Source organism: Gallus gallus, chromosome 6 (genome assembly GCF_016699485.2).
Source record: "Gallus gallus isolate bGalGal1 chromosome 6, bGalGal1.mat.broiler.GRCg7b, whole genome shotgun sequence".
In the NCBI taxonomy this organism is placed as follows: Eukaryota; Metazoa; Chordata; class Aves; order Galliformes; family Phasianidae; genus Gallus; species Gallus gallus.
This window is the reverse complement of record NC_052537.1, coordinates 5,059,132-5,078,526: the sequence shown is the minus strand read 5'-3', so window position 1 is coordinate 5,078,526 and position 19,395 is coordinate 5,059,132. Positions and strand designations below refer to the sequence as shown.

At 45.8% G+C, this 19,395-nt stretch overlaps 2 protein-coding genes across 5 annotated transcripts in view; both read left to right on the top strand.

The window, feature by feature from the left end:
* The first annotated feature begins 357 nt into the window (after window positions 1-357).
* On the top strand, window positions 358-11,528 carry PRXL2A (peroxiredoxin like 2A). 2 transcript variants are annotated; one of them, NM_001193518.2, is made up of 6 exons: window positions 358-396; window positions 5,318-5,497; window positions 5,918-6,009; window positions 9,405-9,545; window positions 10,762-10,926; window positions 11,049-11,528. In NM_001193518.2, the coding sequence occupies exons 2-6, from the start codon at window positions 5,320-5,322 to the stop codon at window positions 11,145-11,147; spliced, it is 675 nt and encodes a 224-aa protein (NP_001180447.1). In that variant the 5' UTR covers window positions 358-396; window positions 5,318-5,319; the 3' UTR covers window positions 11,148-11,528. The 2 variants fall into 2 exon arrangements, with proteins under 2 accessions (NP_001180447.1, NP_001180448.1); NM_001193519.3 differs by lacking the exon at window positions 358-396 and adding an exon at window positions 3,202-3,327.
* Window positions 11,529-12,330: 802 nt separating this feature from the next.
* Window positions 12,331-19,395, top strand: part of TSPAN14 (tetraspanin 14) — a 47,726-nt gene continuing 40,661 nt past the window's right edge. Inside the window, exons 1-2 of one of the 3 annotated variants that reach the window (XM_046942798.1) lie at window positions 12,331-14,082; window positions 16,366-16,438. The gene's annotated coding sequence lies outside the window, so the exon portion shown is untranslated. Of the gene's footprint in view, window positions 14,083-16,365; window positions 16,439-18,523; window positions 18,869-19,395 lie in introns of those variants that run through there. The other 2 variants (XM_040702332.2, NM_001397716.1) reach the window with 2 other exon arrangements.

The following is a 19,395-nucleotide window of genomic DNA, read 5'->3' as shown; positions in this document are numbered from 1 at the left end:
ATGATGTTGTGACATGTTATTGGCGGGCTTATCTGGGCAAGTATGTTCTTGAATGCGACGTATATGTATGTAAGCATTTTAAGTGCCCCGTTAATCAAACTGCTTGAATGATAAGGTCACTGCATTCTTGGACTTTGCTCGTGGTTGGTTGGCTTTTGTTTGTTTTATTTTTTTTCCCCTGCCTTAAACATATTTAAACAGTACGTATCTGGGGCTTTCCCTCTGGTTCGTCAGAAGCTAATAAAATCCTAACGAGGACAAGAAGGGATTAGGGATGGAGCCGGAGCTCTGCGCTCGCTTTATCTAGCGGCCTGAAGCGTGGGAGCCCCGCAGCACGTGGCCAGAGGGCGGCCGGGGGGGCGGTGCCAGGCGGCGGCACGGAGCGGCGGCGGCCGTGTGAGTGCGGGCGCGGGGCTGGGGGCGGCCCGGGAGCCGGGGCGGCGGTACGGGCGGCCGCGGGGCCGCTCCGAGCGGCGGGTAGCGCGAGTGGGGGCCGGCCGTGAGCCCCGCCGCCGGCCCGTCCCCCGCGGGAGGCGCCGCCGCGGCCTTGTGACCTTGCTGTCCTCGGTGCTGCCACCCGGAGGGTTGCGGGAGCGGGAGGTTGCGCCCGCCGTGCCGATTTGCCTGTCCTTGCGGTGTAATGTTTGGGCTGATCGCCGTTTTGTTGCGTCGTTTAGACTAAGCGTGAGTAGGCGCGGTGAGAGACAAAGAGATCCCGTGCTTCGTTCTTCAGGGTTCTGAATGGGAGTCTGCCCGGAGCCTTGTGCTGCTGCTTTGCTGGGTGAAATAGAAACGTGCATTGATTATCCTGCGTTTCTGTTTTTAGCAATGAGTTACTCTGCTGTTGGAACAGTGTGATGTGAGGAACGTGGAAACTGAAATACATGGGAAGCAAGAAAGGGGGGGAAATATGTCTTAATTTGCATTTGATTATGCGGTTTGTGCAGGGTTCAACCAGGAGAGAGCGATGGCTGCCATTTGCCAGGCCCACAGTTCTGTGTTCTGCTGAGCACAGATTGGCTCTGTTGCAGATCTGTTGGTGTTCCCCTACTTTCTGCTCCTCTGCAGACAGCCACGGTGTTCAGCCTTCTAGGTGCGGACCCCAGCAGACCCAGCTGTGAGCTCAGCCTGAAATATCTGCACATAAATGCTTCTTGCAGTTCTGTGCTTCAGTGCTTCATCCCACCTGCACAGCATCTCCATGTGTTGGTTGGGCAGAGATTTGAGTTCTCCCGGGCGCAGTATTGAGCAGCCCATTCCTTCTGAATATCACTCAGAAGATGGAAAACTGGAAGATATTCTAAGTGTAAAAGCTGCTCAAAAGGACAGAGTAGTCGAGACGTGGGATTGTGGCCTGTCTTGAAAACAGTCTCCAAACGGGGCAGATTAGCTGCTCTAACAGTGGTATTCCTTCCCAAGGAAGGAGGATGGTTCCTTTGCTTGACACAGCAGCTTTCTCTTCCAATCCAGCCCAGCTGAGTAGAGCAGTGAAATGTGCAGGTTGGGAAGGAACCCGGAAAGATGGCTGCTTCTTTTGACACAGGGAGTGATTTGTAACAGGATCTTTGCAATGAAAGGAAGAAAAAGAATCAAAGCTTATTAAAAAAAAAAAAAACACCTAAATTCGTGCCTTCACAATGTTCGGAGGGTGCTGTGTGTGTTGACTTGGGCATGTTGAAGTACAGTGCGGGTTGGCAGGGACCTCTGGTCCAACCCCTGCTTAAAGCAGGGCTGATTTGGGAGTTGGATAGGTTGGTGTATTTTGCAATCCCTAAAGGTATTTAAAAGCTCATCAAATCCTGATGAGCGTGTCACCGGGTTATTGTGAGTTGTAAATTCTCTTTAAAAGGGGCTAATTAAGGAGATATTTGTCATCTGGTGACTCATTTCTGGCGGTATGTCTCATAAAAAAAAAAAGTAATCAGCTCAAACCTGTGCTTGGGATGTGCAAGTTGTGACAGAGCTCGGAAAGACAATTAGGCTCAGGATGGGAGGGAAGAGAAGGGATGAAGAAGGAGCGGTCAGAATCAACTTGGGAAAACAGTTTTTGATTACAGAATCACAGAACGGCCTGGGTTTGAAGGGACCTGAAGGATCATGGATCTCCAAGCCCCCAGCCACAGGCAGGGCCACCAACCTCCACACTGAATACCAGCCCAGGCTGCCCAGGGCCCCATCCAACCTGGCCTTGAACACCTCCAGGGATGGACGGGGCATCCACAGCCTCTCCGGGCAGCTGTTCCAGCACCTCACCACTCTCATAGTACAGAACTTCCCCCCAATATCCAACCTAAATGTTCCCTCTCTCAATTTAAAACCATTTCCCCTTGTGCTGCTGTTATCTGCCCTTTCAGAGGTCAGACCCCTTGTGGCAGTGCCAGCTGAGTGTTTCCCCTTCTGCTTGTTCTTAGGAAAAGTATACAAGTAAATCTACGTGCTGCCACGGCTCTGACAACTCCAATACACAGCTTTTCCAGTATTTTTTGACACAGCTGCAGCAGGTCATGTTTATGCTGCTAAGATAAATGTTTAAGGATAGCTATCCTCTCAATGACCATTTCTTCTCCATTTGTGGGTGGCTGGGACATGAGACATCTAGAGAACCGTGTTTCAATTGCTCTTCTTGACACGAGGTGAGGACCATCAAGCGGCTCTTACAGCAGGGCTGAGACTCGGCTTGTTTAAATGTGGGTTAGCTAAGTACTGACGGACCAGAGAACAACTCGCTGCTATCTCGGGAATCTCTGACGGCCGCCGCAAAACCACACCAAAAAAAAAAATGTCTTTTGTTTCCCCTTTTCTTTGGCTTCTCCTCTCTGCTAAGAGGAGTGCTCCAGCGCTTCCAGCGGAGGCTTTGAGGGCTGGAGATGTTTGCGGAGAGTTCTGATAGAGAAAGGGAGGCTCTTCAGCGAAGGGCTGTCGGCACTGCGGCGGGTGGCAGTTTGTAACAGCGTGATGTAAACAGCGCTGGCAACGATGGAGACGTTGTTGGGGCGTGCGGAGGAGGGCTGCTAGAAGTAGAAAGGGCTGATACAAAAGGGAGACGCTTCTTGTAAAAATACGTGGCTCTAAAAACAAACCAACTTCAGCGCAGCTCTCAGCTGCGTTCTCAGCTTCACGAGAGCGGAGCGATTGAAGCGTTAAGCCCGGCTCGCCGGGGATTGGACGGCTGCTCTGCCGTCACCGCTGTCGCGCCGCCGTGGGGCGTATTGCTCCGGGGGAGAAGCAGGAGGAGAGGTCTGAGACCCGGCGCTGTCCGCCCGTCCTGCGTTGCGCTCCGCTCCGCACGACGCGCGCTGCTGCCCGGAGCTCTGCGGGCTGCTTCGGGTGAGTGCGCGCCCGCGGGGCTGGGAGCCGTTCGGGGTGCCCCGTCCTGCCTGCTGGCTGCGGGTGCTGCGCGGAGGCTCTGGTGGAGGGGCGACGCGTTTGGGGTGGTGGAGGGTTGCGGTGTTGCTCGGTAGGGGAGAAAAGTCGGCGGTGCTGTGCAGAGCCACTTCTTCCGTCCCCCTGTTTGTTCACGTCTCGCATCTGGGTGGGTTTCTTGTTCAGTTAGCGGAGCCCAAGGAGCCCCATTAGGCTGAAGAGGTGTGTTGGCTAAGTTAATGATCAAGACTACTACTATATCAAGACTACAGGTAGGTGGATGTGAAATAATGGAGGGAAGCTGGCTTTCAGCAATCCTAATAATGCCAACACTAATGATAACGCTAATAAAAAGAAAAAGCTCCGCGGGAAGTTGCTTGTTTAGTAGTTGTCACAAACTTGGCAGCACTTTTGTACACAAATGAAGTGCACGAGGGAATACAGCTTGGTTTTACTGCCATCCGTCCTTGTAACTAAGAGTTACGAGAAGAATGTCTCCACCAGCCGAGATTGGAAAGAATAGCTGGATCCTGAGAGTCTGGGAGGGAATGGGGCTGTGGCCTTTTGTGTGTCACGCAGATCGGAGCATCAGGACAACGCTCTGAATTACACTTTGGTTGTTCTAAAAGCTGGGGTCAGGATGGTCTTTGATACGAGTTAGATGCACAGGTCAAAAATTGTCCTTCCAAGTATGGTTTTATGTGCTTGAAAAAGTATGTAGACAAAGCAGATAAGGACAAGGAAAGTTTCCCTGTGTTACAAATAAGCCATGAAATTAGGTTCTCTTATCTGCACCGTGTTTGTGTAAACTGCCCTTGTTTCCTGCTCAGGCTCATCATCTGAAATCCCAGCCTATCTCAGGCTCTGGGATTCTCATGTTTCTAGGTCCTGTGGTCCTGTCTTCCTCAGCACCAGGTATGGCGTTGTATGGTGCCATGTGGGAATTAGTTATAAGGATGGAAATAGACTTTTTCTCCTGGAAAATTCTGGGCAATGTGCCTGACACAAAAGGTGGGACCTACTGCTGGTTTCTACTGTCTGAATTCTAGCAGCAGTTAGCTGGGGAAAAACATGGTGTGTGTTTCCGATCTGTTGCCGGTCACAGTTCAAAACAGAAACATTTTTCCTGTGTTTAAAGGGGAAAAAAAAAAATCTCTTCTGTACAGAACTGTATATACAGGCAGCAGCCAGTAGAGCCGAAGAGTAGAACCAAAAAAGCGTATCAAGGAATGGGGTCTTGGAGATGCCTGTAGAGAATAGTTGATTCTCTGTATTGTGGAAAACTAAAGTTGAGTGACTTAGGAAATCTGCAGCCCTTTGTCACACATAGCTGTTGTGATGTAAACGAGCAGCGACTTTTCATCCTGCTAAAAGTCAGTGACTTTTGTACCAGTTCTTGCTCACAGCTGGATCTTGAGTTTTGTCCAGGGCTAAGCATTTCTCTCCCCTCTCTGGAAAGTGGCTGTCAGCCCTTCCCTGTCTTGTGAAACATATGCAAAGGTCAGGATTGGGTATTGGAGTCTTCAGCAGGGAGCGTGGCTGCTGGAAAATAAAACTGCCATGAAACCAGTCGCTCATAACAATGAGCAGTTAGTGCTTTCAAGATGTGAGCCAGCATATGTCGTGGCTTCCATTGCAGTGTTATCTGCTCTGATCAATGGGTGTGAAATTAACTTGTTCCTGATGTGATCTGCGTTTGTAAGAGGGGAAGTTGGTCAGCATATAGAAGGTGCTGTCCAGGGCATGTTTGTAATGTTGGTTTGCTGTACTTAAAGAGATGGGTTGCAAGTCTACATATTTCTTTCCATAGGAATGACTGCTGAGCTCTGCTCTTGGCTCTGTACTTGCTTTGGTTCTAACACTGAACTGTAAGGAACAGAAAAGATTCCCAGTTCCTCCTTGTCTGGCATCATCAGTATTCAATGTTAGAGCTGATTTTTCTTTCTCTTTCCAGAAATGTCTTTCCTACCTGACTTTGGGATCTTCACCATGGGCATGTGGTCGGTTGGTCTCGGAGCCGTTGGCGCAGCCATAACAGGGATTGTGCTTGCCAACACTGACTTATTTTTGTCCAAGCCAGAAAAAGCAACGCTGGAATTTTTGGAGGCGATAGAGCTAAAAACTTTGGGATCAGGTAAGATTCTGGGTGTTTGAGCTGTCATTCTTTGATACGTGGTCTGAGGAAAGAACGTCCATGTGACCCAGGCTGGAAATGCTTAATGCCTAGTTATAGGAAGTAGATGAGTGTCCTTGATGGCAGATGATTCTGGTGAAGGAAAACCAACTACAACTGGTATTTCTGGAAGGTCTATTTTAAATTATAATACAGTTGGTGTGTATAATTTTCAGTGTATGTGAAGACACACACTGAAAAAGTCAATAAAGGAAGTAATACATATATTTTATACATAGAAAACTTCTCTGAATTGTAGAATTGTAATTGTATTTGAATGTGGAATTCTCTGCAGTGCTTCGAGTTGCTCCTTAAAGGATTAATCGTTGTAAATAAGGGTGGTTGGTATCATTGTTGATGCTGTTTTTCCTGTATAAACAGAACCGAGAACATTCAAAGCAAGTGAACTGTGGAAGAAGAATGGTGCAGTGATCATGGCTGTGCGAAGACCTGGGTGATTTTTGTGCAGAGAGGTACTTGTTGAACTCGGGGGCTAATTAGGAAGAGTTAAGCTCTACTTCTGTAGATTGCCTTTGAACAAAGGGAAGAGGTGAACAGGAGAGTTATTGTATGTATCTGAAGTATCTGAAAGGTACTGTCCTAGCAGTAACTGGTTACTGACTATGAATATATTAGCTTTAGTTTTCTTTGCAGCAGGCTTGTTTAGATTGAGTCTTCAGTATTTTCCCTCTGAAGGCGATTCATGCTTTATTTTTACATCTGCCAGAGATTTAGCAGACAGTAATTAGAGATGTAGACTACCCAAAACTCAGTTAACAACGAGTCTTAGGTGCTAGTCATATTCCATATGTCCAAAATAAATCCCTGTGAGCCAGATACTCTCTGGTCAAAAGCAATCAAAGATTGGACTGGCAGAAATCCATCAGATAAAGTTCACCTGCAAAAAAACAGGTCACACGAAGGGGATTCCTTTACTATTCTGGATGCTGAATGGGAGGCAGGAAGGCAAGGATTCTGAAGGTAAGGAGAATGTGTTATGAAAACTCCATTTCCTCACCAGCTCTATGTAGACTGGTACTGGTTCATAGCAGGGTGGGTTGAGTAACAAGATTTGATCCTGAAGCAGGCATTAGGCTTCTTGGGTAGAAGTGCAAAGTGACATTTAGAATGCAATTTGAATGTAAAGTGTGCCTAGAAACAGTTGTAACGTACACCTTGGCCATTGTTTTTTTCCTAGCTATAGGGAAAAATAGCTATTATGTTCTTACTCACTGCTCCATAAAACAGAGAGTAATTAGTATTGTGACCACTTAATTAAGGTATCTGCTCCCATCAGTAATATCTGCTTAAATATGTGTAGGACTTATGGAAGGGATTAAACTACTCTGTTCACTGAAGAGGCGTCACGTAGACAGAAGGACAATGCCCCGCATTCCTGTCTCGATACAGTCAGACTGGAATTGAGTAATGATTTTTTTTTAAAGCTCTCTTCCTCAGCAGTACTAAAGAGCCCACTTTAAATAATTGAAATAATTGTTGGTTTTTTTTTCATTCAGGAAAAAATTGGGAAGGAAAGATTTAAATTTTAGACTTCATGCTTTTGTTTCAAAATTCTGAGTTATTAACAGAGGCGGTCACTGTACTGCTCAGCTAAATATGATGAAGAGTTATTTTGTATTTCAAATGCAAAAATGATTGAGAAACATGTTAAATTCTCTAAACAATTGCTTTGTTTTTGTCTGTAGAAGTTTGCATGTAGTATGAAAGCAGCTTCTTGTCCCACTGTCACCAACTTCAAGCTGGTGGAATGGTTCGGTACGGGTGACTTGCCAAAACTGTTCCTCTGTGAGCTGTAGATCTTCAATTTTTTTTGCAAGAGACAAAATACAGTTGTTGTCTTCTGAAATCCAGGGAGAAAACTCTCTAACTCCGATGTGGTGTTAGATAGCTGGCATTCCTTTATTCTTCACAGTGTGTACAAGATGACTCAGTAGGTCAAGTGCACCCTCTCAGAGTTCAGGGTCTATATTTAAACACATAATGCATACATATGCAGTACATCAGCATGCATATTCATTCTTTGCCGAGAATTCATTAATATATGTTAATTTCCCTCTGGGGCATGCACGGTTGCATCTAAGGTGGTCATAAAACCACCTTCTTCCTCCCTTTTAATTTTCCTTCAGCTTCATCGCAGTGACTTTTGGCTGACCTATAGCTGTTCTTCCCCACTTGGGCACATTTCCATTACTCGTTATGCCATAACGAGCAACTTTCTGTCTTGGTGCACTCTAACTCAAAACAATTTACATGGAACTCAAGAAATAAGTCCTATGGAGTGGTCTTATTGTGAAATACTTCTGTGAAACAGGATCATTGAGAAAAACAAGGCTGTCCGCATACCAAGCAAAGCTAGATAGGAAAGTTTTAGAACTAGCATACGTTGATTCCTTTTAATAAACTGATATATTGGTCTTTAAGCTAATATATTGATCCTTATTGTTAAGGCATCCCATACCACAGTTGGTTTCCGCTATCTTATACATTGGAAAGGAACTTGAACTTTGTTCTTGTTGACAGTGCCAAGAGGGAACACGCATGTGCCTGGACTCAGAACTTATGTTATAGAGGAGCCTATTACTCCAGAGTGGAACATCAATTCTCAGACACAGAGACTGTTACGTCCCAATACCAGCTTGTTTTGTTTTGTTGATTATGAGAGCTTTGAATGCTATTTAAAAAAATCCAGATGAAGTAGCTATATATTTTTTTTTTAGGAAGAACATTAAGGTGGTTTGTTCAAGGAAAGACAGAATATAATTAGCAGATATTTATGAACAGAAAAGAGAGAGGCGTGACAAGCCTAAGCAATGATCCTTTAAGTCTCACGCTTTCCTACTCACTGTTTCCTTTTGATGTCGATTCTTCCTTTCCATTTCCTCTGAAAAAGATCAGGAGTAATGAACTGCCGTGCTGTGCTTACCCTTTCAACTACTGAGATCTTCCTCTAATGTCTTTTGTCTGTTTGCCCTATCTGTGTACCCATACTTCCTAAATTCGGGATAACCCACACCTGCAAACCTTTGAGTTAAGGCATATCACTTAGCTGACTGGGGGTGTTCAAGCAAATGTCCCTTTTTTTTATCAAGTGTGGAGTTCTTTTGAGGACTTTTGTCCAATAAGAAGGAATTATCTCAATTGGAGAAGCCCTGGAGACCTTTGCACAAGCTGTGGGAGCAGGGGTTTCTTCAGCAGAACAAAAAGGCAAGCAGATGAATGGCGATACCATCCATATTTATACACCAGAAAAAGCAATAAAGCAATATTGCATCTGAGATACTGGAAGTGTATGAAGGAATTGCTTGTTCTTTTTCACTAGGAAATCTAGGGAGGAGAGTGTGTTTTCACTCTGTTACTTACTCTAGACTTGTATGTTATGTTTCTGCATTGAGCACTCAAGTGCTTCACACAAAGGCTGACATCATTATGGTGTGGTTCTTTTTGGGGAAAAAAAAGGATATGCAATTCAGGCCTGGGAAAGCTAAGTGATGTGCAGGCAGGATCTTTTCGCTGTTCTCTAAGTGCTCAAAAAATGGTTGAAGCTCTGGCACAAGCAAAGCAAACATGTATCTTCAAATTAACACCGTGTTTTCTCCAGGATTTTATTTTTTTTTTCCAGTGAATGCTCCAATAGTTTTCTTTCTTGCTTAGTGAAGAAAATTTCAGTCAACTTAACCAAGACTGCCCTACGAGTAGATCTTTAATGTCTAACCTACAGATGTGTTTCTGTTTTGCACCTCAAGCTAGAATTTATGTGTTTCAGATACTCTAAAATTCAAGGTGAAGCTTTCTAACTTGCTGCAGTTTTTCTAACTGCCTGAAATGTTCTTTTTATTTTGCTCCTTAGGAGGCTTCTGAGCTTTCCTCTCTGAAACCTCAGCTGTCCAAGCTGGGTGTTCCTCTCTATGCTGTTGTGAAAGAGAAGATAGGGACCGAAGTGGAGGATTTTCAGCATTATTTCCAAGGAGAAATCTTTCTAGATGAAAAGGTATAATGAAGTTGGAGTTATTTTCTCTTTTTTTCTTAATAACATGCTTATGGATGTCCTCTTTGAAGAGCATGTATGATATAAAGTATTCTGAATGAAAAAGGGTTTAGAAGCATTGTAGCTCAAGAAGTTAATTGGCTTTGCTTTTCTACTTATATCCTGCACAGCTTACAGGCTGCTCTGTAGCTATGCACTGATAGCATGTTGCTGGAGGATTATTTTTCCCCTCTGCTTTAATATATGCAGCTTGTTAATGTTTATTCCTTTCTTCCACTGTCCTTGTGACTTGCTGTTGTTAATAATGTGTGAATCAAGGTCTGAAGGTAGAAGACAATTAGTTCAGCACGTACAGCTGAAATTATGATGTGGCTTATGATCCCAGTATCATAGAATCTCACAGAATGGCCTGGGTTGAAAAGGACCACAATGACCATCTGGTTCCAACCCCCTGCTACGTGCAGGGTCGCCAACCAGCAGACCAGGCTGCCCAGAGCCACATCCAGCCTGGCCTTGAATGCCTCCAGGGATGGGGCACCACAGCCTCCTTGGGCAACCTGTTCCAATGCCTCACCACCCTCTGTGGGAAAAACTTCCTCCTAATACCCAACCTACACCTTCCCTGTCTCTGTTACATAGGCACATACTGTATTGCCAGTCTGATGTCCTACAAAACTACAGACCTGCTTACTCCTTAACACAGAGGACACGTTTAGAAATCGCTTGGCTTCTGAAAGAAAAAGAATGCCTAATATTCAAAATCAATGGAAAGAGGCCTTTATTTACCATCCCCACTCTGGATGCTTAAAGGAAACAGATTGATTAAAAAAAAAAAGGTTGATGAAATTTTAGGGCTTCAGCACCTCTTTAACCAGAAATTTTATTGCCATAGTTCAAAAATGAGAAAAAAGGCACTTATCACAAAGTACCTTTTGTTCTCAACGATGTTGGTGTTGATGTAGGTTGTGCTTAAATAGCTGTGGATGGTATTTCAAAAGACACTTCAAGGGTGGCAGTAATAATAGTTTGCTGTGTGGAAGTAAATGGTCATGTAGTGTGTTAGAAATCAGTTCAGGTGCAATATCTTTACAGCTTTGCATGTTTAAACTTTCCTGGTTTGCATTCCTTTTTGGTTACAGCGTTGTAACATTTCTTGAATTAAATTTGGGAGGAAAAGTCTCCTTTTCACTTTGCTGAGCTATTTTCTGTTTGATTGCAGAGAAGCTTCTATGGCCCACGCAAGCGAAAAATGATGCTTTCAGGCTTCTTCCGCATTGGAGTCTGGCAAAATTTCTTCCGTGCTTGGAAAAATGGTTATAGTGGCAACCTGGAAGGAGAAGGGTTCACCCTGGGAGGAGTGTATGTGATTGGAGCAGGAAGACAGGTAACTGCAAACCTACCTGCAGGCTTCTTCTTTGGAATTACTCGGTTGCTTATCAGCTGATGTCCTCTGAGGAGCCTAGGATTAGTGTGTGATTTCTTTTGTCTGTGTGTGTGTTTACATAGGGTGTTCTATTGGAGCATCGTGAGAAAGAATTTGGTGACAAAGTCAGCCTTCCATCTGTCCTTGAAGCTGCCGAGAAGATAAAGCCACAGGCTTCATAAGCTGAAAAATAATTGCATGTTTTTCTGATCGCAGCCTGAAACGTAGAACACATCTGTTTCTTGAATGTGCAATTTAATTGCTTCTTAACTATTTACTGATCATTGCCGAGGAAAGATTCTCTTTTCAAATGTAATAACTGAAAACCCTCCTGGAGTTTTTGTTGCTTTGCTGTCTTTCAGGTGGTCAGAGTTTCAGCTGACCTTTTGTGTCTGACTGTATTAATGAAAGGCTGGGTCTAAAATCTGACGTAGCCTGGATGTTTTCAGTCAGAGACAGTCGGTTGAAAGCCTGTCTACCCAAGGGAGCAAAACCTTGCTAAACCTGGAGAAACTGAGGGTTAGCCTAAGGTTGAAGGGTAATAAAATTTTACGTAGATGAAATGTCTTCACTCTTTTTTTTTTTCCCTTAACACATAAACACATCTGTATTTCTAAGAAATCATCAAGTCCAATTCCTGGCTCTATGCAGAACCACCCAAAATTCAAACCCTACGTCTGAGGGCATTATCCAGATGCTTCTTCAACTCCAGCAGTTTGGTGCTGTGATCACTGCCCTGGGAACGCGTTCCAGTTTCTGACCTCCCTCTTGGTGAACAACTTTCTCCTAATATGCAACCTGAGCCTTCTCTGATGCAGCTTCATGCCTTTCCCTCAGGTCCTAAATCTTGTCGGCCTAGATCAGTCAGTCCTGATAAAATCCTGTCAGTCTAGATAATTCAGAGGTTCTATATTCAAGACATTCTGCTCTATCTGGAATTGCTACTACATCTACCCAAGTAAGTTTCTTCTTAATCAAAGGCTCTGAAAATTCCAGCTCTTTGTGTGATGCCCTGCAAGGAAGATAGAAGACATCTAATGTTCACAACGGAAGATGATTGTGATATGAGAGCAAGTTCCTTTTTGTCTTTATGATTCTAAAAAATGGGTAACGGTATGAAAAAAAAACAGATTATGTAGAGTTTCCATCTAGGTTTGAGTGCTACAATAGAAATGGCTGGGCTGTTGCTTCTAGAAGTAGATGTAGTGTTCCACAGAATGATCCATGGAAGCCAATACCATACCTAATCATATGTATGTATACTTAGATTGAAAGTGTGAACAGGATAGCGTGGATTTTCCTATGTGCTGCATCAAGTGTCCTAGGATATCCTTAATTAGCTGGCATATATATTAGATAACTTCAGGGGGGTAAAGGGGGTGAAATGTGGGCTAGAGCATATTGAGATAGCAAAAGGATTAAATAATTAATGTTTTGTCCTGGCAGGATACAATTCTTACCTGTTATTCTACTCTCTTCTGACCTTAAAATGTACGAAACTTTGCATCATTGATACTGAAGGCGGGGATTCTTTGTACCTCTGAAACTTTAAGAAGCCTGTTACTGTGTGTGCTTTTGCCTACCTGTATGTATGGTCGTGCATGATGCTGACCATATGAAAACTGAAAGCCTCAACTTCACAAACACCGAGGACTGGTATTGGTTTGTTTTAAATCAGTTGCACAAATTTTGCAATTGCATCATTCTGGGTAAAATCCTTACTTAAAAAAATGTCCAAACAGACCTAATTTTTACCGTATGTACTCTTCATAGTTTGCTATTGCCTGAAACAGCACCAGCAGCAAGGATTATGGGACAAAATCTACGTTGATCTTTGTCTTCTCCCACATTTGTTTCACCAGAATTAGTTAGATGTATGTGCATGTTCTCAGGTAGACCGATCGTCTTGGTTAGTTTAGGAGCTTGAAAAAAAGTGCCTTGGTGTTGTATAAAGGCGTTCAGGTTAAAAGGAAAAAGCATTACTATTGGGTTCTTAGTTTTTAGATTTTCAGTACTTCATGCTTGTGATGGTGTCAAAAAGTGAAGGCACTAAATGACAGGGTGGAGACAGGCTCCTCTGGAATTGGGAGCAGCCAGACCGACTGCCAGGAGTTTGCCCCAGGAAGTAAAGAATTGTATCTGAAGGCTTTTTATTGCTGAAAGGGAGTACCCATAAGCAGGAGTGCTTGCCTAGCACTTGTCTTCAATAGGCATGTTGTTACTTTGGAGTGCAGGTGGTAGGAAACACGAAAGAGATTGTGGAAGAAATGGCTGAGAGCTACTGTTTCTTATCTTGTAAGATGCTTCTAATAAGAACGAACTTAAAACAGGAGCAGACTTCTGTATCACAGCTCTTACCAAGTTTTGAGCTGTGCTTTCCTTGCGTTGGGAACTGAAAGGCTTTGTCTTTTGCAGAGGACAGATAGTGCAAAAAGACAGGCAAGAAGCTACTGAGAGATCTGGATTTCAGGCCTTGTTCTAACGGCTGTTTACACATTTTACGTAAACATGAAATGTGAAATACGTAAGCAGTCCTTGGAGTGTGGGCTGGAAGACAGATGAATTCCAAGAAATGTAAGATAATGTCAAGTACTTTAGAATTTGCTAGGCCACGTACTTTAAGTTTGGTTGGATGTGCGATTGAAATTCACCCTCTCTGTCAGAGTTTGCCTATGTCTGGAGTTGCCCAACTCCAGAAGGTCCTCTGTTATGAAATTGATGCCACTGTGTTGCAGCCCTGCTGTTATTCCAATGAAAAGGCTCTTGTTTAGTGGTCCTGGAAATAAAGTCAGGAAACCACTAGGTCTAGCATGTAGAACATCTAGCCAAAGTATAATGGCTGTTAAGTATGTACATCGCTAATGCTATATCATGATGAAGCATACCCTTTAGCACAGAAATGTTTTTAGAAAGACACATGAAGTCCCTTTGAGGATGAAGATCGTTATTAAAATACTGGCAGAGACTGCAAGTTCTCTGTGCTCTATCAGCGTCAGCAAAGGCATGCATACAGTAATCACGTGAGACCTCCAGATATGGGAACGTGCCTTTTGTCACTGTTAACAGCAACAGTTCGTGTAAGCAGCTGGAGGGGCAGTGTACTTCTGGATTTGAAAGGTACGTACATTTACTCACGTGTCAGAATCCTCTAAGCACATCTTTCGGAGGTCAGTGTAAATTTGGAGGCACAAAAAGTAAAACGATGTTTGAAAACATTGAGAAGAATTACTACTTGATAAACGTTTTTTAATAAGCCAGCTTCGGGATTATTTGGAGTTGCCTCATTCTTTCTGTATTCCACGTTGACAGGATACAAGTGGAGGGGAGGGAAGATACATGGTACCTGGGGGCAGTTAGTAAGGCTATGAAAAGGGCAGTCTCAAGTTCCTTACTCATAACCAATGCTTTGATGTGTTCTTCCTTTAACACAAGTACAGTAAGTCTTTTGTCAGTGCACCAAATATGACATCACAATCGAACACTCGGTTGCTTACTGGAAATTCTGATGCTGGGAACACTAATGATTGAAAACTTTCTTATTCTGAGTTTGAACAATAAAACTCCCCTGTAGCAATTTCTTTTCAATCACCTCTCCCTTGTTTCTTTGAAAGCCTGCCATTCATTTTTTTGTTTGGTACAGAAATAGGGTCAGGAAAAAAAGCCTTTTTAAAAAGGAATATTCCGTGAAGCCAGGGGGGTAGGTGTAATACAGGAAAGTGCTTTTTACTTAAATAATGCCTTTGTAAAGCTTTAAAAGAATACCAATTACGTTTCCTGTCCGCGGTGTCCTTTAAAATCCACCAGAATGATGATCTGCTTCGTAGGGTGTTTTCTGTTTGTTTCCTGTTCTGTGTTTTTATTTCCCTGTGCAGGTTATCCGTTCCCACGGCTGTCAGACTGCCTGTAATTGGTGCCATTTGCAAATAGGCACAACCAGAAGGGAACGCCAAAGGATCCCTGCCATTTTTTTCTCTTGCATTTCTTGAGATGCACTGTGACAGAGCTAAAAGAACGAGAAAGCTCTTTTTATTCCCTAGCCGCTGGATGTCACTGCTTCCCTAGCCAAAGTGAAGGTCAGCAGAAAACCCGATTTTTTTCTGCAGTAAAAGATTTGCATAACAAAGACGCCAGAAACAGCGCTGTAGGTCCCGGTTCGTCTAGAAGAAAGCTGTAAAGGAAAAACATTTCTTCTGCAATCTTTTTCCTTGTGCGGACCTTTAACCTTTTTAAAATGATCAAGGAAAGCTATACTATACTGAGTGATAGAGTCTGCGGCATATAAATGTTTCTAAATGAGTGCGGAGGGGATGAATCATTAACAGGCTCGCTGTAATCCTCACCAGTGTTTCACGTTTTAGCGGTATTAATTCTAGACACCGCCGATGTGCAAAGGGCATCTGCAAAGGAATAGGCAGGTGCAATACCCGCTGCTACCAGCAGAGGGAGCGGAGGAGATGGAGTACACGCTGTGGCGATGTGACGAACGAAGTCGGATCACCCGTTTGGTCCGACCCACTCTGATTTCATGTGACAGCTAAAAAATACCATCCAGATTTATCTTTTATTTCTTACTGATCTCAGAAGCCTCATGAAGGTTTTCACCCAAGTATTTTAACTCATCTTGTAGGTCCATCTGCTGACTTCCCAGCACCTTAAGCCTCTCAGTAGATTCTGATTCCCACACTCCTCTCTCTTAACCTCATCATTATCATGCCTTAGTTCCAAATTTAACTCCCGTTCCCCGAAACTCTCCTATTGAAATAGAAATTTATTCCTCTGTAAACTGCAGTTGCCGGTGATGACAAAGCTGGTCATACACAGCGGAATTGCTTAGTAGCTCCGGTGTTACCATTTCCCACCAGCTACTCATTATGCGTTATTCATTAATTTGGGGATATGCCCTGTAGTGGGTAGGGGAAACTGCACTGGAAAATCACACCTGATCGTTCCTGCACAAGTTCGGTGAAAGATCAGGTTTTCCTATTTCTATTCCCGTAGTGCTATTACACCCTGTTACTGCTGAAGTCTTTTAGAAGGCTATCGGTTTTCTCTTGCACTTTGTTAACGTGTCTGCGACGGATGAGATTTCTACCCTAATTTTCTTGGCAACGCAGTGAAGCACAAAGAGCAGACGCCATGTCAAAAGCTAATAAATTGCACATAGAGGGATTGTTTGAACTATCTCCGTGCTGACAGTCAGCATGGTTAATTTGAGTACGCTGCACACTGCGAGCACTGTCCATTTTTGCAAAGACAGTTTTAAATTGCAAGTGATCCTTATTCTTACTGATAGGAACCCCCTTCTTCATTCCACAGTGCTTAGTTCCTAAAGCTGCTCCCCCTGCTGAACCTTAACCGTTACTATTGCACTACTGCACGTTCTGTCCTCTTGTGTTCCAGGTAAGAAGCATAATAATGAACCCTGCCTTGGCTGTGGACTCCACCAAAGACGTGGCTCAGTGCTCTGCAAAAGGTGACTGGAATAGCTTCTGAGATGAGGAAGGGATCTCTTCCAGCTGTGATGATCTAGTGACCTCTCCTAGCTCCCCCTCCTCGCTTAGATCCTCCCTAAGATTCAAGTGATGCTTCTTCAAGCATCTTCTTTCAGCTTTACCAGTCAATTCAATTTTACTCTGCTCCTTAAGAATCCTCAAGCAAGCCTGGGAAGGCCTGCAAAGCTATAGTGAAGCCACTGTCGTGCAATGTTCTATTAGGTGTGCTTGCAGAATTAGAGATGTCGTTATCCAGTCCCAGATGGGAGCTCTGAAGCATGACCTACCCGAGGGCCAGGACAGCTGAGCCTAGCCAAGGCCCTCAAAGTGCTCAGCCTTTCCTGCCTTTGGCTTAAGCCAGCAGTCACAGTGTTGGCAAGTAAGGCGTTCACAAATGAAATCTGTTACATTTCTGAGAACTCAAGCTTTGAAGTCAGGAATAAAACCTTCGTATTAACATTTCTTTGAATAACTGCATGCAGGGGGTGAGAAGAAGTCCCGTTGTGACCAGAGGGTTGTGACGCACTCTCTGGTGTGCCTGCACTCTCACCCTTCAGACGGATCTGTGTGATAGGAGCTCTGTGTCTATCCTTATTAACTCCACCATGGTACCGGTTCTTGGCCTTGAACTAGAAGTATCATGCAAGAGAAGCATCAAACTTAAGCAGTGTATTTGTACAAGCTTTCCTTTCAGCCTTTAGCTGAACACATGGTGGATTGCTGCCATCTCCATGCAGAGTGCTTGCTGCTGATCTGGAGAAATCAGACAGTCCAAACTCTAGGCCCTGAAGCACCTGAAGAAGTGCTGAGAACACAAGGGCTGTAGTAATGCCTCTGGAGTCGAACCACCCTCCTTTCCCTCGCCTTTCTGCACATCAGTGTATTTCTCTAGTTTGTGATGCACTGAAGAAAATAATTTTCATAGAATCATAGAATGGCCTGGGTTGAAAAGGACTAACAATGCTTATTGAGTTCCAACCCCCATGCTATGTGCAGGGTCACCAACCACCAGACCAGGCTGCCCAGAGCCACATCCAGCCTGGCCTTGAATGCCTCCAGGGATGGGGCATCCACAACCTCCTTGGGCAACCTGTTCCAGCGCGTCACCACCCTCTGTAGGAAAAACTTCCTCCTAATATCCAACCTAAACCTCCCCTGTGTCAGAGGAGGTTTATTTTGCTCTATCTATGAGGAAGAGAGCAAAGGTGATGCAGGCCTCTCCTTGTGTCAAGGGTGCTCTTAAAGCATGGAGAACAGCAGAAGCGTGTGGAAGTCAGGAGCTAAGCTAGAAACTGGGGTGTAAAGAACTGCTGCAGAGGAAAGCCTTTGTTTCCCATCCCCATCCTCAGCTTTCCGGCTGTTATTCAGCACATGCCCTCCCTCACATCCAGCTGACTTCCTGAAGCCCTTTCACAAGGCAGGCCTTGGTGTTTTTCTTCCATGCAGGAGTGATATGGAGGCCAGGAGTGCCTTTCTCTCATAGTTTGGGAGGACAGGGTGGAAAATGCAGACAGGGCAGGAAAAGCAGAGATAAGCAGCTGTAGTGCCCAGGGAAGGGCTGCCCTGGAGGACAGGCAAACGAAGCCAGGGGGTGACTGCCTCAGCTGTGAGCTCCCGCTTGCTCACCACACAGCTGAAAAACCAGGAAGCAGCCATTTCCTCCCCTCATAGAGACCTCCTGAGGGTCTCACCTGGCACATTTAAAAACCCTGGGATAATTGGAGGCTCGAAGTGCGATGTAGGTTTTTATTTATTTATTTATTTTCCCCCACGTCTTCGAAGTTATCCTGGAATTGCTTTACGCTCATTCTCACTGTGAAAGCCTGAGAGATGGTGGAGGAAGCGAGGCTGCTCAGCTCGGTTACCTGCCCCGTTAGCTGCCACCACCGGCCTGAACCGTCCCTCTGCGGGGTGCGAGCGCAGCTACCTCAGCCAGGAAGCCCGCCTAAAGCAATAACAACAGCAGCAGTTGGGCTGAGCACGGGCTTCCGCCAGCTGAGCCCGGCAGGAGGGCTGCGAGCCGGCCGTCCCCGCACTGGGGTGGGGCTGCCGGAACTCACCGCCCCACCCGGCCCCGGTGGCACTCCGGCAGCGTAGGGACAGCTGGAGGGGCTCAGGATAACGCTGAGGGCGGGAGCGGCGCCCGCGCTGCTGCGCGTCTCCTTTGTGTGGAGCGGCTGCGTGCCCGGGCGCGAGGCGTGGCCTGACGGTGCATTTCCGCGCTGCTCGGCACCCGGCAGCTCGCGGGGTTTGGGAGGTTTGTGTGGTGCGAGTGGTTGTAGGGTACGGTCCCGAGGTGATTCGGCCGTGCTTATGGAGTAGGCGTGGAGGCAGTGGAACTCTGGAGCGTGCTGAGCGTCGTCTCGTTCTCCTTGCAACTTGGCGAAACTTGGCGAGTAGCTGCCGCCTGGGTGAGTCCGAGCTCCGGCCGGGGTAGCGTCTCGTCCCGTGGCCGCCGCCCTCTCTCAGTCCTGCCGTAGGATTCCGGCATTTTGTGCCTTGGGAGTGCGAGTGCGGGCGAAAGCGCGGCTCTCCCATCTCCGGGAGCGGGCAGCCATTTCCCCGGGCGTGCACAGGGCGGGGGGCTCAGGAGCGCTCGAGGTGCGGAGCGCTGCTTTTGTGCTTTCCGTGCCGCCGGGTTCCGGCGGGTTCCTTCGGGACGCCGCATGGGGTTGGTGGTGCGGGCGGGGTGTTGTGAGCGGGGCAGGGCCTCACAGGTGTGCGCGGGGCCCGGCGTGGCGGGGCTGCGCTTGGGGCCGGGTCGGCGCGGGGCCGAGCTGCCTCAAGGTCGCTGTTGCCGTGTTCCGGCCGGCCCGGTGCGAGAGAACCAGCTAAGGGCGTTTACTTGCCGTTCTAGGGAGGGTTCAAGCCGGGCTGGCTGGTGCTATGCAGAAAGCAAAGCCCACGCTGTTCTATTTGCCTGACTTCCGTACTGACC